The sequence below is a fragment of the Psammomys obesus genome, unplaced genomic scaffold (genome assembly GCF_907164565.1).
Source record: "Psammomys obesus unplaced genomic scaffold, mPsaObe1.curated_primary_1811, whole genome shotgun sequence".
NCBI lineage: Eukaryota > Metazoa > Chordata > Mammalia > Rodentia > Muridae > Psammomys > Psammomys obesus.
In genome coordinates this window covers 528,161-545,816 of record NW_026592368.1, presented here as the reverse complement: position 1 = coordinate 545,816, position 17,656 = coordinate 528,161, and the positions used below count along the sequence as shown (strand labels likewise).

General features: G+C 36.7%; 1 protein-coding gene across 1 annotated transcript; it reads left to right on the top strand.

The window, feature by feature from the left end:
* Window positions 1-334: 334 nt before the first annotated feature.
* LOC129681264 (zinc finger protein 431-like) lies at window positions 335-16,819 on the top strand. The gene is given in 5 exon segments (XM_055613175.1): window positions 335-485; window positions 1,544-1,707; window positions 9,590-9,716; window positions 9,909-9,982; window positions 11,664-16,819. Coding segments are annotated over 4 exon segments (1,932 nt in total). The 5' UTR covers window positions 335-485; window positions 1,544-1,638; the 3' UTR covers window positions 13,326-16,819.
* The last annotated feature ends 837 nt before the right edge of the window (window positions 16,820-17,656 follow it).

Here is a 17,656-nt window from a genome sequence, read left to right as displayed (position 1 = left end):
CCTCCCAGCGTTTATGACGCTGGAAACAGCGCGCAGGGGATTCCGGGATTTGTAGGTGACTCAGGGGCCACGAACCAGGCAGCCCACAGGGAGGGACGTAGGCTCGTGACTACGAGCAATCCCAGGATGCATCGCACCACGGGGAAGCCATTTTTGTAGTTCTCGGATACAATACCAGAAGTCCTTTCTCCAAAGCCATGTTTGTAGTTCTCAGGACGGTGGGTCTCTGGCGCGAAGCATCTTGGGACGGTTGGGCGTACCTTGACCAGAGAGTTCTCCGAACTGAGAAACGAAGGGATGAAGGTCATCTGTGAGTAGAGGGTTTGTGTTTACATCCCCGTGACGGGGGTCAGGGAAATGGCCGGGCGGCCTCGGTGCCTCCGAGACCGGAAGTCTCGGATCTCTGCGGGGCGGATACGGAAGCGAAGCCCGAAGGAGCGGGACTTCCGCTAGAGGCGCGCTGCTACCCGGAACGGTTTTCTCAGGTCAACAATCTTCTTATCCCAAACTGTTATGAATTCATAGTCCTGCTCACACGCGCGGTGGGTGGAGGAAGGGGAGTGGGAGGGATTTTGGGGTTCCCCGCCTCCCTCCCCTGTCCACTCCTCGCCTTCCATCCATCCGCCTGGAGTCCCCGAGCTGCTCGTGCGGAACTGCAGGCAGGGGGATGGCGGGAAGAGAAGAGTCACAGTCCTCTGCTCCCACCAGGCCTGCGTGCTTCCTGGGGGAGATGGGTGCACGCCGCCCAGGGATTAGGCTGTGCACGACCTAGTATTGGTTGTTCTGGCGCCCTCTGCTGGCCTGCGGGTGCACGAGCAGGGAGGATCCTATAAATAATGTTTAGGGGGATGGGGGTTGGGTAAGTAAGGTGCACTGGGCTTAGTTGTTAGGGTGCTGGGGACTCAGTACAGAAGGATCTGGCCACCTCTGCAGGCAGGCAGGAAGGAAGGGAGGGAGGGAAGAAGGAAGGAGGGAGGGAGGGAAAGAAAGAAAGAAGGAAGAAAAAGAAAGAAGGATGGAAGAAAAAGAAAGAAGGAAGGAAGGAAGGAAGAAAGAAAGAAAGAAAGATAGATAGATCTGTGTGGTTTTTACAGAAAAACAGCCAGAAAGAAAGAAAGATCTGTGTGGTTTTTACAGAAAAACAGCCAGCTAATTGAAACTTGGGTACTATTTGGTGTTGATTTGCTGAATTTGAACCAAAGTACACAGGTAAATGTGCAGATATTCTGTAGTGATATAAGTAATTGACGTTTTCCACATGGTAAATATATTGTTTTCAACCAGAAGGAAGGTGTAGAACATGGCAAACATTTTTGTTAGAGTCCGTCTGTATCAACTACGAATGACTTGGTAATCTTTTTCAGAGGAAGTGTCTCATATTCAAAGGCAAGAGCTATCCTTGGCTTAATGAACTTTCTCTAGTCACCTACACTTTCCCAGTACCCAGGAAATTCTTACTTACATAAATTCTGTATTGACATGTTTGATTGCTCACTTCCTGCTTTGCTATGTGAAAATCATGACCCATACCCAATTTCTATAGAGATTAAACCAGAAGAAAATGATGTGGTGACCATTTCTGAGCCCAGCTATTCCATATGGAATGCAGTGTATGCAGTGTCCCATGCCCTCCACAAAATGCTGTTGAACAAAATTGAAATGCGATCTAAAGAAGACAGAAACATGGACTGGCTTCTTCCATGCCAGGTAAGCCTCACTCATAAGCAAGGGAAGCGTGAGGATCTTATATTATTGGTAAGTAATTCACTATCCTCAAACCAATAAAACATTTTCATCCTATAGTTGAAAGTACAAATTAAAATGTAAAAAGGTTCTGTCAAGGTGTATGTGTATATATATTACATGATTTGGGGGCTGAAAGCACTCATTTGAAGATATTAAATTTGAATGTCTTTCAATAAATGTTTTCCTAGTGTGCGATGAAATTCTGTAAGATACAATTGTACATAGTGTAAAAATATAGCAAGTTCAAGAACCAAACTTTTTTATGATTTCATGGAATATGTCCAATGCCATAAGATATAGACTAGGACCTCATATCCAAAGCAACTATTTCATCTAAAATACAGTCTTTATTTATGACAAAAGACCATAAAAAGATCCTTTTGTGGACAATAAATAGCCTGTCCTCGAGTCAGCAGTAACAGAAAAGTAATTGCTTTCACAGATGATTTAGTATTAATAAGGTAAGATGAATGTGAAACCAAAATTGTGGTCCCATTAATAAATTTTAGAACATAGACAGTACTCATGAGCCTGGGCCGTAACTCAGCGTGTTAGTGATGAGTGTAATGTGTGGGTTTTAAACCAACAAGATATAAACTGGGACTCACTTACACTTACAAGCCTTGGAGATCAACTTCAAGTAGGATATCAAGATGATTATTGAGCAAGTCAATTGAACTTTTCATTCAGTCGATAGGTAAATAAAAGATAAAATGTGAATGTTTGTATACTACATACTTTAGTATTTTGGGAATCAGTAATATTTGACATTAATATTAACATAGTCTGTAATCATGGCTTCCAGTCATATTGTATTAGGTAAGTGAGTATATTTCTTGTACGGATAACTGAGTACCTGTATAGAAGTTCTTTATAATATGACTTAATTATTAGTTAACAGAATATTAGGTTGTGTTATTAATTTTCAGAAGTTGATTTTTTGTAATAAAGATAATACTGCTGGTGTCTTAACAAAAATATAGAAGTGTTTCTTCCTTTTCCCTTATGTGGAATACTTTGAGGAGTATCGCAGTGAATTATTTGAGACTCTTGTAGAATTCATGCTGAATCTCTAGACCTAGGCTTTTCTTTTCTTTTTTTTTTCTTTTAATTGAGAGATTTTTAAATTACCATTTCTATCTTGGTTGTTATGTGTCTGTTTTAATAATTTACTTCATCTTGATTTAATGTTGTTAGATTTTATACATCTAAAAGTCTACCCATTTATTCTTTTGCATTTAAATGCTTAGTTAAATGAAGACTTTTAAAATATGAACCTATGATTCTCTGCTTTCCTCAGTGCATATTGTAATGCCTGTTAGATCAGGATTGATGTAGTTGACATGGACTTAAAAGAGAGGAGACAGGCCTTTCCAAAAGCAGGATTTTTTCTCTCAGACAGAACACTGATATGGTAGTCTTTTGAGAGGGGAAGTGGAGATTCTGGTGCTGTAGTACTGGGGGCTGGAGGTTTTAAGTAGCTTGATGGGGAGAATGACACACCGTGGGGGTTCAGTGTTTAAATTTCTGGCCTTAGTCCTGCCTGTCTGTAGATGTGTGGTTTTATTTCTGGGTATTTGATTCAATTCCATTGACCCACAAGTCTGTTTCTCTGCCAGTACTATGCCGTTATTATTACTCTTGCTCTATAGTATAGCTTTAGATCAGGGATGGAAGATAACTTCAGAAGTTCTTTATCATACTGGGTTGTTTTAACTTTTTTTAATATGATGATGAGAATTGTTCTTTCAAGGTCTGTAAGGAATAGTGTTGGTATTTTGATGAGAATTGCATTAATCTCTAGATTTCTTTTGGTAGGATGACCATTTTTGCTGTTATTCTTACTGATCCATAAGCATGGAAAATCTTTCCATCTTCTGATATTTTCTTCAATTTCTTTCTTCAGAGACTTGAAGTTTTTTTCATACATATCTTTCCCTTGCTTGGTAAGTGTTAAACTGACATACTTTGTTATTTGTGACTATTGGAAGGTTGTTGTTGCCCCGATTTCCTTCTCACCTCACTTGTCTTGTATACAGGAAGACTTCAGATTTTTTTTTAGTTAATTTTATAGCCAGCAATTTTGCTAAAGGTGTTCATCAGCTGTACGAGTTCTCTGGTAGAATTTGTGGGTCCACTCATATATATTATGATATCATCTGTGAATAGTGATACTTTGACTTCTTCCTTCCTGATTTGTATCCCTTGATCTCCTTTAGTTGTCTTACTGCTCTAGCCTGGACATGGTGGATGGTATCTTTAATGTGTTCTGAGATTTGCTTTGCAAATTTATTGGGTATATTTTTATCAATGTTCATAAGAGAGATAGGTCTGAAGTTCTATTTTTTTGTTGGGTCTTTGTGGGGTTTAGGTATCAAGGTGACTGGCTTCCTAGAATGAGTTTAGTAATGTTCCTTCTGTATCTATTTTGTGGAATAGGTTAAAGAGAATTGGAGTTAGCTCTTCTTTGAATGTCTGGTAGAATTCTGAGCTGAAACCATATGGCCCTAGGCTTTCTTTTTTTGGAAGGGAGACTTTTGATGACTGATTCTATTTCCTTGCGAGATATAGGACTATTCAATCTATTTACCTGATCTTGATTTAATTTTGGTAGATGGAATCTATCAAGAAAATTGTTCATTTCATTTAGATTTTCAAATTTTATGGCATATAGTTCCAAGATCTCTCTTTCCTGCTTCTTTCTCCTAGCTCTCTCACACCAATCCTCCCACGCATTTTCTGTCCTCTGGCTCCATCCATTGTACAACATTGTGCCTAGTTGTTTTATTTTGGCCTGTTTACACACAGTTGAGACAGGATGCTTACAGTAAGTATCACAATGCAAAATCTGGATTGAAACCAGGGGGGGAGAAATCAGCATTTGAATGAACAAGGGTAAGGTGTATACATTTCAAATGAACATTATACCAACACTATCGCTCTTTGCAGATGATGTAATAATATGCATTACAATTTCCCAAAATTCTATCACAAAAATTTATGAAATGATTAACAAGGATAGCTATGTGACAGTATACAGAACCAACTTGAACAAATCAATTTACTTTTGTATATACTAACATCAAACATTCAAAGGAGACCTTGAACACACTCCCATTCAGAAATGTCTGAAGGAAAGTAAAATATCTAGTAATAAACAGATGAAAGAAAAAAATAACACACCTACAATGAGAACTTCAAACACCTGAAAAAAATCAAGAAAGACTGGAAAATGAGGAGACATCCCACGTTCCTGGATTGATAAAATAAAATTTTGAAAATGACCATTCAACTAAAAGCTATTCACAAATTAAATACAAATTCAATAAAAAGCATAATCTCATTCTTCACAGATAGAAAAAAAACAAAAACAACTTCTGCCTAGTTCCCTCTCTTCATCCACTTCTGTCTATTCTATTTTCTATTCTGAGTGACATTCTGGCACCCTCCTGTGAACCCTTCTTGTTATTTGGCACCTTTGCATGTGTGGATTGTAGTATGTTTATCCTGTACTATAGGTCTAATATCAGCTCATAAATGAGTACATACTATGTCTTTCTATCTGTGTCTATGTTACCTCATTCAGGATGATTTTTTTCTAGTTCGATCCCTTTGTCTGCAGTTTCCATGATTTCTTATTTTTAATAACTGATTAGTATTCCATTGTGTAAATGTACCAGAAGTACTTTATCCATTCTTCTAGATTTGAGGGACATCTGGGTTGTTTCCAGTTTCTAGCTGTTATGAATAAAATAGCTATGAACACAGTAGAACAAATGTTCTTGTTCTATAGTGGAACATCTTTTGGATATATTCCCTGGAGTGGTGTAGTTCTGGAGGTAGAACTATTCCCAATTTTCTGAGAATGCACCACATTGATTTTCAGGGAAGTTGTACAAGTTTGCACTCCCATCAGCAGTGAAGCAATGTTCCCTTTTCTCCACATCCTCACCAGCATGTGTTGTCACTTGAGTTTTTGATCTTAGCCATTTGAGTGGTGTAAGATGGAATCTTAGAGTCATTTTGGTTTCTGTTTGTCTGATGGCTAAGAACTTTTGATGATTTCCTTTAGTGCTTCTCAGCCATTCGAGATTCCTCTGTGGTGAATTCCCAGTTTAGCTCTGAACCCCATTTTTTAATTGGATTAGTTGTTTTGTTGGTGTTTAATTTCTTAAGTTCTTTGTATATTTTAGATTTTACTGCTCTGTCTGAAGTATGGTTGGTGTTGGTATTTTCCCAATCTGTTGGCTGCCATTTTGTTCTTTTGATAATGTCCTTTTGACTTACAGAAGATTTTCAGTTTTCTGAGATCCCATTTATTAATCAATCTCAGAACCTGTGCTGATTTGTTCTATTGTCTCCTATGTTAATGAGTTCCAGACTTTTCTCTACCTTGTCTTCTAAATGATTTAGAGACTCTGGTTTTCTGTCAAGGTCTTTGATCCCCTTGGACTTGAGTTTCTGCAGGGTGATACAAAGGGATCTCTTTGCATTTTTCTACAGGCAGACATGTAGTTAGACCACAACTATTTGTTGAAGATGTTGTCATTTTTCCATTGTATGGTTTTGTTTTTGTTGAAAATAAAGTTCCAGTAGGAGTGTGGGTTTATTTCTGTGTCCTTATTCCAATTGTACAGGATTGGTCTGCTCTGAAGGGTGTTTTATTTTTCCATATGAAGTTTGCTCTTTCAAGGTCTGTAAAGAATTATTTTGGAATGTTGGTGGGAAATGGATTGAATCTGTAGATTGCATTTCTTAAGAATGCCATTTTACTATGTTAATCCTACATATCCATGATTTTGGGAGATCATTCCATCTTCTGATATCTTCCTCAGTTTCTCTCTTTAAAGACTTGAAATTCTAGTCATAGAGGTCTTTCATTTGGTTGGTTGAAGTTACTACAAAATATTTCATATTGTTTGTGGCTACTGTTTAGGGTGTTGTTTCCCAAATTTTATTCTCAGCCCATTTTTCATTTGTATACAGAAGGGCCAATGAACTTTTTAGTTAATTGTGTTCCCAGCCAGTATATATCAATTGTAGGAATTCTCTGGTAGAATATCTTGGGTCACATATGTACACTAGTATATCATCTGCGAATAGTGATACTTTGACTTCTTCCTTTCCAATTTGTATCTCCTTGATCACCTTCAGTTGTGGTATTACTCTGGCTAGGACTTAAGCTGTATATTGAAGAGATATGGAGAGGGTAGGCATCCTTGTCCTGTACCTCATATGAGTGGAATTTAAGTATCTCTCCAAATAATTTCATGCTGGCTCTCAGCTTGCCTTTTACTGCTTTTATTATGTTAAATATGTGCCCAATTCCTTGTATGTCTGATTTCTCCAAGTCTGTTAACATGAAGGGGTGTTGGATTTTGTGAAAGGCTTATTCTCATCTAATGAGATGATCATATGATTTTGTTCTTTCAGTTTGTTTATATGGTGGATTACACTGATGGATTTTGAACCATCCTAGTATCCCTGAGATGAGGCCTATTTGTTCATCGTGTATATCTTTGATGTATTTTTGGATTTGGTTTTTGAGTATTTTATTGAGTATATTTGTTTCTATGTTCATGAGTGAGATTGATCTGAAATTTTCTTTCTTTGTTGAGACTTCTGTTTGTGTATGAGGGTGACTGCCATCACAATGAGTTTGGCAATGTTCCTTCTGTTTGTATTTTGTGGAATCCTTTGATGAGTATTGGTATGAACTCTTGTTCGAAAATCGGGTATGGATTCAATGCTAAAACCATCTAGCCCAGGGCGTGTGCGTGTGTGTGTGTGTGTGTGTGTGTGTGTGTGTGTGTGTGTGTGTGTATGTGTTTGGCAGACTTTTAATTACTGCTTCCATTTTCTAAGGGACTATTGATCTATTGTTTTATATTACTGATCTTGTTGGTTTTGTGTTTGAAGAAAAAATTTCTCTCTGTTGTCTTGTGTGTCCTGTAAGTAGGTATGTAAATCAGGCAAGCCTCAGATGTAGAGATTCATCTGAATCTTAATGTAGAGTGCTATATTTGTAATTTTGTTTTGTTTTTATATTATTGACTGATAACCTGAAATGTAGGTATTTGTACATATCAAATCTGTTCTTCAATTGATCTTCATCCACATGTTGAATTTTGAGATTTAACAGAGCATATTATATTTCTCATTTGGTAACTTCCTGGTTCTTAACCCATGCTGCTATGGTTTCTCATCTAGGGCCACACCTGTATTTTGCCAGGGGTCTCCTATGACCTCCAAATTCACCTACCCTAATTTCTATTCTCTCTCTTCATTCCTTCCTTGCCTCTACTTTCCCCATATCTGATGTCCCTCCCCATTATCCTCCTCACTCCCTCTCCCACCCTATTCCTTCCCTTCATTTAATTCAGATACCTATCTTATGTTCTCTTCTGAGTGAGTTTCCTACATCCTCCCTTTGCTCTCCTTGACACTCTGGGTCTGTGGATTGTTCCATGGTTATCCTGTACTTTATGGTTAATTTCCACTTATGAGTGAGTAGGTACCATGTGGGTCTTTCAGGGTCTGGGTTATCTCACTCAGAAAAATCTTTCCTAATTCCATCCATTCTCTGGCTGATTGCATGAAGTCTTTGTTATTAATAGCTAATTGGTATTCTGTTCTATAACTGTATCATATTTTATTTATTCATTCTTCAACAGAAGATGTCTAGGTTGTTTCTAGTTTCTGTTTATTACAAATAAATCTGCTATGAACATAGTTGAGCGAGTGTCCGTGTGTTATGGTAGAACATCTTTTGGGTATATTTCCCGGAGTAGTATAGCTCTTCAGGTATATAGGTATTGATGTTGGACTGTTGTAAAGTTTTTGAGAAATGTCTAGATGGATTTCCAAAGTGGTTGTTCAAGTTTTCATTCTCACCAGCACTGAAGGTGTGTTTTCCTTACTCCACATCCTCACCACAGTGTGTTATCCCTTGAGTTCATGATCTGAGTCATTCTGACAAATGTAAGCTTGAAATGCAGAGTCCTTTTGATTTGCATTTCCTTGATGACTAAGGACACCGAACATATCTTTAAGTAGTTCTCAGCCATTAGCACTTCCTCTGTTGAGAGTTGTCTGTTTAGTTCTTTATGCCATGATTTAATTGGGTTATTTGGTTTGTTAGTGTCTAATTTCTTCAATTCTTTATTTTAGATATTATTCTTCAGTCAGAGATAGGGTTGGTGAAGGTCCTATCCCAGTCCATGTGCTATCATTTGTTCTATTGATAGAGTTGTTTACCTTCCAGGTGCTTTTCATTTTCATGTGTCCCTTTGTTAATTGTTGATCTTATTTTCTGAGCTGTTGGTGTAGTGTTCACAGAGGTGTCTCTATCTTTTTTATTTGGTTGGTTAATTTTTACAGAATATTCAGGTTTTTATTACATACCCGACTGTCCTGGAACTTATTGCATAGACCAAGCTGACATCCAGCTCTATGAAATACTCCTGGGCCTGTCTCCTGAGTGTTTTGGAAAAAAAGACTTGAGAAAATACACCCAGCTTGCCCATTGTTATTATAGTTAGTTCATACTGTTTATCTGATATGGGCTCAGTACTGTTAGTGTTTACTCTCTCTCTTTATGTCTTTGAATTGGCATTTCTCTTACAAGGCTCTATCCTCCTGAAAGGATGCAAAAATTAGAGAGGTGAACCTCACTATTCAGTTACCTCCTAAAAAGAGTTCGTGATTACATTAGAACCTGTGTGTCAGAAAATAAGTAGAAGAAACACTAGAATTCTATGAAAATACTGTAAACGAAGTATACATTTCCAGTATACTTTGTCTGTTTCATGCTTTCTGTTGTACACATGTGTGAATATTTTAGAATGCATTGACCTACAATGATGTGCTTGTGAACTTCACTCGAGAAGAGTGGGCTTTGCTGGATCCTTCCCAGAGGAGTCTCTACCAAGATGTGATGCTGGAGACCTACAGGAATCTCACTGCTATCGGTATGAGAGTGAATTATCTTTACTTTTTAAAATAAGGGAAGAACTCTTTATTCATTATTGATGTACTTCTACAATTTTACTTGAGCATGAGGAAGACTAAAATGAGTGGTTCTTTGATTGATCATAGATCATGACCTAAATTTTGCCTTATTTCCAATAATAAAACATACGTTTTCTGGTATTGTATTTTAGGCTACAATTGGGAAGATCATAATATTGAAAAACATTGTCAGAGTTCTAGAAGACATGTAAGGTAACTTTCATGTGTAAGCTGATATGAATATGATTCTAAGAAAATGTTAATATATCTTGGAAATATGAAAGAAAAGGAACAGTGTAAATGGAATGCTTTGACTATATTTATTGATGATTACTAACTTGTTACTAAACCATTTACCTCCATGTTAGGTATTTGATGTGTCTTTGCAAGGCACTCCTGTAAGAATGCAAGGAAACCATACCTTATGCAAGATCAACATTTAAATCGTAGCCTCATTAGTGCTATGAGGTGGAACTGCAATTTCTTTAGTCTCTTACAACTCAGATATTGCTAAAGGTATTCACAGTAAATAGTTGTTGAAAGTATGTAGAAAACATACTAAAGTAGTCCATAGTAAAGCTGGGTTTACTCATACACTTGTAATAATGTTGCTAAGCTTTGTGAGAAGGACAGTTTTTTTAGAGTCAAGAATGTTGTTGAGGAAAAACCATAACCTCTATAGCACATACATATGATGAACAAAAATCAAATGTGTGAATGCAACGTGAAAACGTCATTTATTATTCTTCTTTTAATAGGGATATCCTATATCACAATGAATACAAGTCACAGGTATATTGAAAGAAACAATGTACCACTCAAAATAACTAGATAAATAGTAGTCCCCATTATGAGTAGTTGTTTAAATGGTGATACCTATTATGCTTTATATGGGCTATTCAGAGATGCAAGAATTACAAATAATGACACAGAGATTTTTATATTTTAAAGCTTAGGCAATTTAACTGGGTGGACTCTGAACCCTCTTTTTCCCTAACATAAATAAACCTAGCACAGTGTCCTGCTGCGTGGACAGCACTACCTCTTTGTTCATGTTCATGTCTGTCTGTTAACCCCTCTGTCCTGCTGGTGAATTGCCTGTCATTTATTCTTCCCAGCAACCCTCTCTCACTCAGAAGTTCTGCTCTCCATTTTGCTCCCTGCTATCAGTTGTGAGCTCTTTATTATTTCCAATAGATATGTAAGGAAGGACAAGTATTTACAAAGTACAGGGCATTTGATGAACCATAAAAAGAGCAATTCTGCAATCTGGTTAGCACTTAGCTCCCTGCTGGCTCAGCAATCAGCATTCACATACACTGACACACATTCACACAATACACACCAACATCAATTAACTGGTTATTCAGGTTCATTAGGAATTCTCACAAAATCACACTTCAGAAAATGTAGTTTTAGGAGTATATAAATTCTTCTGTTTGTCACAGTTATCTTTGCCAATTTACCATGGTGCACAGTACAGGGAAATTTATTAACCCAGTCAGTGGGTTAAAACTCTGAGGTCTTGCAATTTTCTACAAATATGTGGTAAAACATCTTATAGAAGAAAGTAAGAAAGTATAGTATAAATGTGAGCCAGGTGACAAATATTTTTACCATCACAGGTATTTTCAAATATGGAAAACACCCCCTAGAGAAGAATACCATGAATGTAAAAATAATGATGAAAACCTAAGATGTAATTCCTATCTATCTTTATACCAAATTGTAAGATTAAGTGACATGGACAAATAGATTCATCAGTGTAATGAATGTGCTAAGCTTTCATATGTGCCAATTATCTTTGCAGGTATGAAAACATTCATAGTGGAGACAAACCCCCTGAAGATACTCAATATGATGAAGTCTTTACACATCACAGGAGTCCCCACACATACGAAAGTAAGCATACTTGTGAGGACCGCTATGAATCAAACCAATATGGTAACGCTTTTGCACATAACAGTCATCTCCTAAGACATAAAAGGACACATTTAGGAGAGAAACCTCATGAATGTAACCAATGTGGTAAAGCCTTTGCGTGTAACAGTACTCTTATAATACATAAAAAAACTCACACTGGAGAGAAACGTTATGAAAGTAACCAATGTGGCAAAGCCTTTGTAAGTAATAGTCATCTCCTAAGACATAGAAGAACTCACAATGGAGAAAAACCTTATGACTGTAACCAGTGTGGTAAAGCCTTTGCATGTAACCGTGATTTCCTAAGACATAAAAGAACTCACACTGGGGAAAAACCCTATGAATGTAACCAGTGTGGTAAAGCCTTTGCATACAACAATGTTCTTCTAATACATAAAAGAATTCACACTGGAGAAAAACCTTATGAATGTTACCAATGTGGTAAAGCCTTTGCACAGAGGTGTACTCTCCTATTACATAACAGAACTCACACTGGAGAGAAACCCTATGAATGTAGCCAGTGTGGTAAAGCCTTTGCACAGAGGTGTACTCTCCTAGTACATAGCAGAACTCATACTGGAGAAAAACCCTATGAATGTAACCAGTGTGGTAAAGCTTTTTCATATAACCATAATCTCCTACTACATAAAAGAACTCACACTGGAGAGAAACCCTATAAATGTAACCAGTGTGGTAAAGCCTTTGCATACAACCATGTTTTCCTAATACATAAAAGAGCTCACACGGGAGAGAAACGTTATGAATGTAAGCAATGTGGTAAAGCCTTTGCACAGAACAGTCATCTCCTAAGACATAAAAGAACTCACACTGGAGAAAAACCTTATGAATGTAACCAATGTGGTAAAGCCTTTGCATCTAACAGTGATCTCCTAATGCATAAAAGAACTCACACGGGAGAGAAACGTTATGAATGTAATCAATGTGGTAAAGCCTTTGCATGTAACAGTAATCTCTTAAGACATAAAAGAATTCACACTGGAGAAAAACCTTATAAATGTAACCAATGTGGTAAAGCCTTTGCAGATAACAGTGATTTCCTAAGACATAAAGGAACTCATACTGGAGAAAAACCTTATGAATGTAACCAATGTGGTAAAGCCTTTGCACAAAGGTGTACTCTCCTCGTACATAACAGAACACACACTGGAGAAAAACCCTATGAATGTAACCAGTGTGGTAAAGCCTTTGCAGATAATAGTAATCTCCTAGTACATGTAAGAACTCACACTGGAGAGAAACCTTATGAATGTAATCAATGTTGTAAAGCCTTTGCATATAATAGTGCTCTCCTAAGACATAAAAGAACTCACACTGGAGAGAAACCTTAGGAATGTAATGAATGTAGTAAAGCCTTTGCACGTAACAGTCATCTCCTACTACATAAAAGAACACACAGTGGAGAGAAACCTTATGAATGCAACCAATGTCGTAAAGCCTTTTCATATAACAACGTTCTCCTAATACAGAAAAGAATTTACACTGGAGAGAAACCTTTTGAAGGCACCCAACATGGTAAAGCCTTTGCACTAAACAGTCTGCTGGTAGTACATAAAAGAACACACACAGGAGAGAAATCTTATGAATGTACCCAATGTCATAAAGTGTATGCATTTCTAAAAACGTGACTTACCCTGGAGAAAAAAAAAATCTTTGTGAATGTAATCAGTGTGGCATCACCTTTGTACAACACAGCCATCTCCTAAGTATAAAAATGTATGTTGCAGGAAATCCTTATGAATATAACCAATGTCATAAAGGCTTTTCATGTAAGAGTCATCTTGAACAAGAACGCCTACTGGAGTGAAACCCTGTGAATGTAACCAACGTCTCAAAGCCTTTGCATGCCATAATAATCTCCATGTACATAGCAGAGTACACATTGGAGAGAAACTTTCTGAATGTAACCAATGCGATAAAGCCTTTCGACGTAATAGTAATCTCCTATGACATAAAGAACACCTACTGAAAGAAGCCTTATGAATGTAATTGATGTGGTAAAACTTACTCTTCACAATCATTTTCAAATTCATGAAAGAATTCATATTGGACAGAAAGACTATGAGTGTATTTAATATGGTGAAGCTATTCCACATTTGTGTTGTCTTCATCATCATGAAAGAATTCCTACTGAAGAGAAACGTTATAAATGTGTTAAAATGGGAGGCCTTTGCCCATATCTATATTCTTCATCATCATAAAAGTTAATACTGGAGAGAAATTCTGAGAATATAAGAAATATGATAAGGCCTTTGTATTCTTCGGTCTGCTTAATCTAAAATAACTCAAACACTAGGTTAATGCAAATAACAAAAAAAAATTATTGTCACTAGTCACTACTGAGTGATTAGTGCCACATAACACTCTTGGGAACTGAACTCTTATACACACCCAACTTTCTGAACCAGAAAGTTACAGAGATTCTGAGCTTGAAAATCATAACATATGTGCTGTTTTACAACTATTTTTTTCATCAGTCAGGATTTAGGGATATAGGATTTGTTTATGTCCTTGAGGGATATAAAATGTAGGTTTTACAGTCCAAATAATCATATCTGTTTGTTCTTTTGTGGTTAGGAAAAGATTTTATGTTTTCCCAAATAGAATCTCTTCACTTTGGGACAATCACTATGTTAGGGGAATAAAAGATATGTTATGGAACAGTAATATTTTGGGAATCAAAAATGAAAGGTTTTCAGCTATTGGGAAGTGTGCAGCTTTTCTAGGGACTATGAACTTAAATTTAGGTTTATCCTAAAATTTAGTGGAGGCTGGTATCTAAAAAGCAATACATAGGAATTAATTTTTTTATCATGTTCCGACATGCAAATTAATCTTGCATGTTTTGCATGTCAAAGTTTATTAAAGAACAGATAGCAGAGAGAAACTTTACACATGTAATCAGTGTGATAAAGCCTTTTCTTAATGCAGTTATCTCCACATACATAGAAGAACACATACTTCAGTAAGACCCTATGGATAAGCAATGTGGTAAATCATTTTCATGGAGTTGTCTTTGAAATCAGAAGAAAAACTCATGCTCCAGAGAAACCCTATAAATGTAGTCAGTATGGTAAACTTTTGCACTTCATGGTACCATTATGGAACAGTAAAAGCTTTGGTGTGTGAGCAATTTCTTAAAGCCCTTGCATATCACAGTAGTCTTTGAGAAGCTGAAAGAACTCATTCTCAAGAAAATCTGTTAGGATAAAAGATTTGTTAAGGTCTTTTACCAACTAACTTGCATTCAATTACAGGACATTATTTTGGATGAAAATTGTAACAAGTGTCAACATGTATTCATGCATTATGACATTCCATCCTTCTTTTGTTTCCAAAAGTCGATATGGAACAAAGGCCTAGAAATTTAAACTGTAAGATAACCTTCTTAGATTTCTCAATTCTCTTCAATTACATGAACTAAATCATCCAGTTATAAAATTTATGTGTGTGTATTAGTGCTATTTCTGTAACAAAACACAATGTCTGTCAACTTCCAAATGTGTTGGTTTTGCCTTATGGTTCCAGTGGGATATGGGATCTCTATGAAATGGGGATCACAAGTGTCATACATGGTGGCTAAAGTAGGAAGCTTGGAGCTCACATCCAACCTGCAGCATGAAGCAGAGAGTGGGAATTACAGATGCTATGCAGTTGAAAACTATCAAGCCCACCCCAAGTAATATACTTCCTCCAAGAATGCTGCATTTCCTAAACATTGACAAATGATACCACCAACTGAGAAGGATTCATTTCTCTGGCCTCAAAGTTAAATGTTTGATTTCTAGTATTACATGAAGGAATTCATGATGAAGAAAAACTCTGTAGATAAGCCTGTAGATGCCTCAACACCTGAGCTACAGGAATGAATGATGAAACAAGTAAAACATTCACGAGTAAACATATATTAGTTTAAGAATTTGTTTTAATTTCCATTATGTGATTTCAGTGTGTCTTTATGTTCCTGTCCATTCTGGTTTCCATGAAGAACAGACCCTTTGATCTTCTCGAATGAGGAATTATAGAAAGTTTTCAAAAACCTGACCTAGGTCCTGCAAATGAACTTGACTTAAATGCAAAGCCAAATCTCTAGTTCTGTAAATATCTTAAATCTTTATATATCATCTTGAAGTCAAGAAGTAGAACAGAATTCATAGAAGAGATCAACCATATTTGTATATAAGATTTGATGACTTTGGACATAATAAATGTATTCAATTTCAAGAAAATAAACTTTCGAATCTGTTTTTACAATAGCCTTGTAGGAAGTAAATGATTTACCATATTCACTTTAATGTAATGGAGGAGATCTCCAACTGTGGTTGTGGTCAGTATTTCAAAACATGGGAGTACGTATTGAAGTTTGCTGTATGTGTAGCAAATTCATTCACAGAAGTTTATTAGATTGTTCTGATATTCTTTCTGTGATGGCTGTTCATCTTCTAATACATTTCTACTTGGTGATAGGTATTTTTCTGCTGCAATGTATAGAATGGTATCCCCATCATCTATGTGATCCATTGCTTATTTATATCAGGCAGTGTGTGATCATAGTTTTCAAGGAAGGGTCTCTGAGAAAGCGTGGTGCTTTTTAAAAATGTTTTCACAAATTCAGTTAAGATTGTTTTCAGCCTTGCTTGAATGTCAGTAACTAGTTAATGTTAAAATGCTCAATAGTATGCGTATATGTATGAATGTATTGTTTAAAGTTCCATGCTTCTTCATGTTCCCACATCATCTTATGTCACATCATCTTGAATAACTGCCTTCTAAGAGAATTATCTAGAGGTGTTAGATAATGTAACAGCAATGAGATTTATGTTAAAAAACATTGTGTGTGTGTGTGTGTGTGTGTGTGTGTGTGTGTGTGTGTGTGTAATGGATCTTGGGTGATGACAGATATATGAAGATTGTGTGATGCTTTTTGAGGTTTATTTTCATCATTGTTATATGATGTTCAAGGTTATGTTACCAGTTTTATATACCACAAACATTCCCCCACTGAGCTCATTTGATACTCAAATAAACTTAGTTGAAACAGTCCATCAGTACAATACTGTCTTCTATTCATGTTATAAACAAATTGTCGTCTGAGGATGGAAGAAAATGATATGATTTGGATAATAAATGTTATTTGCAAATGAAAATGATTTACTGCTTTCGTGTTTTGGAATGTGTTAGTTTATTCTTAAGAGTAAAGACTTGTTCATAACACTTTCTCAGAACTACAAGTGAATGTCAGAGAATTGTCTCTGTGGGTAAAGTTGGTTGTTGCTAACCCTGATGATTTGAGCTCAATCTCTGGGTAACCTATATCACACCTACAGATTTTTGTAATATTGCTATACTTGGGTTGCTGTATATGCAAACACAAACTAGCACATACATAATTTTTCAACCTAAAAAAGGGCCATTGTGGTCACTGACCAAAACACTCTTTGGGTTCCATGTTGAAAACTCAAATAACTAGAATTTTAAGAATTATTTTCTTTATTAAAAGAATAATGGTTCCTTTATACATCTTATATTATCATTTCATTCCTTGATTCAAGGATAGGTCATTTTAAAAACATATTTCAGCTGAGGCTCAAAGGTGATCCCTGTCATCCTAGACCTGGGAGTCAGTGGCACGTCCCTGTCTCTGAGGTTGAGGTCAGCATGGTCCACAGAGTGAGTTCTTTTGCTTGTTTGCTTTATTTTATTTGTTTTTGAGCGAGAATTTGCTTGTGTATCCTTGGCTGTCCTGGACTCACTTTGTAGACCAGGCTGGTCTTAAATTTACAGAGTTCTGCCTGCCTCTTGATCCCTGAGTGCTGGCATTACATGTGTGTGCCACCATGCCCTGCCCCACAAATTGAGCTCTAAAAATAGCCATGGCTATATGGACATATCCTGTCTCTAAATGATTCCAAAAGGTAGACTAGATCTCAAATGATAGGTCTTTTCCAATATAATTGAC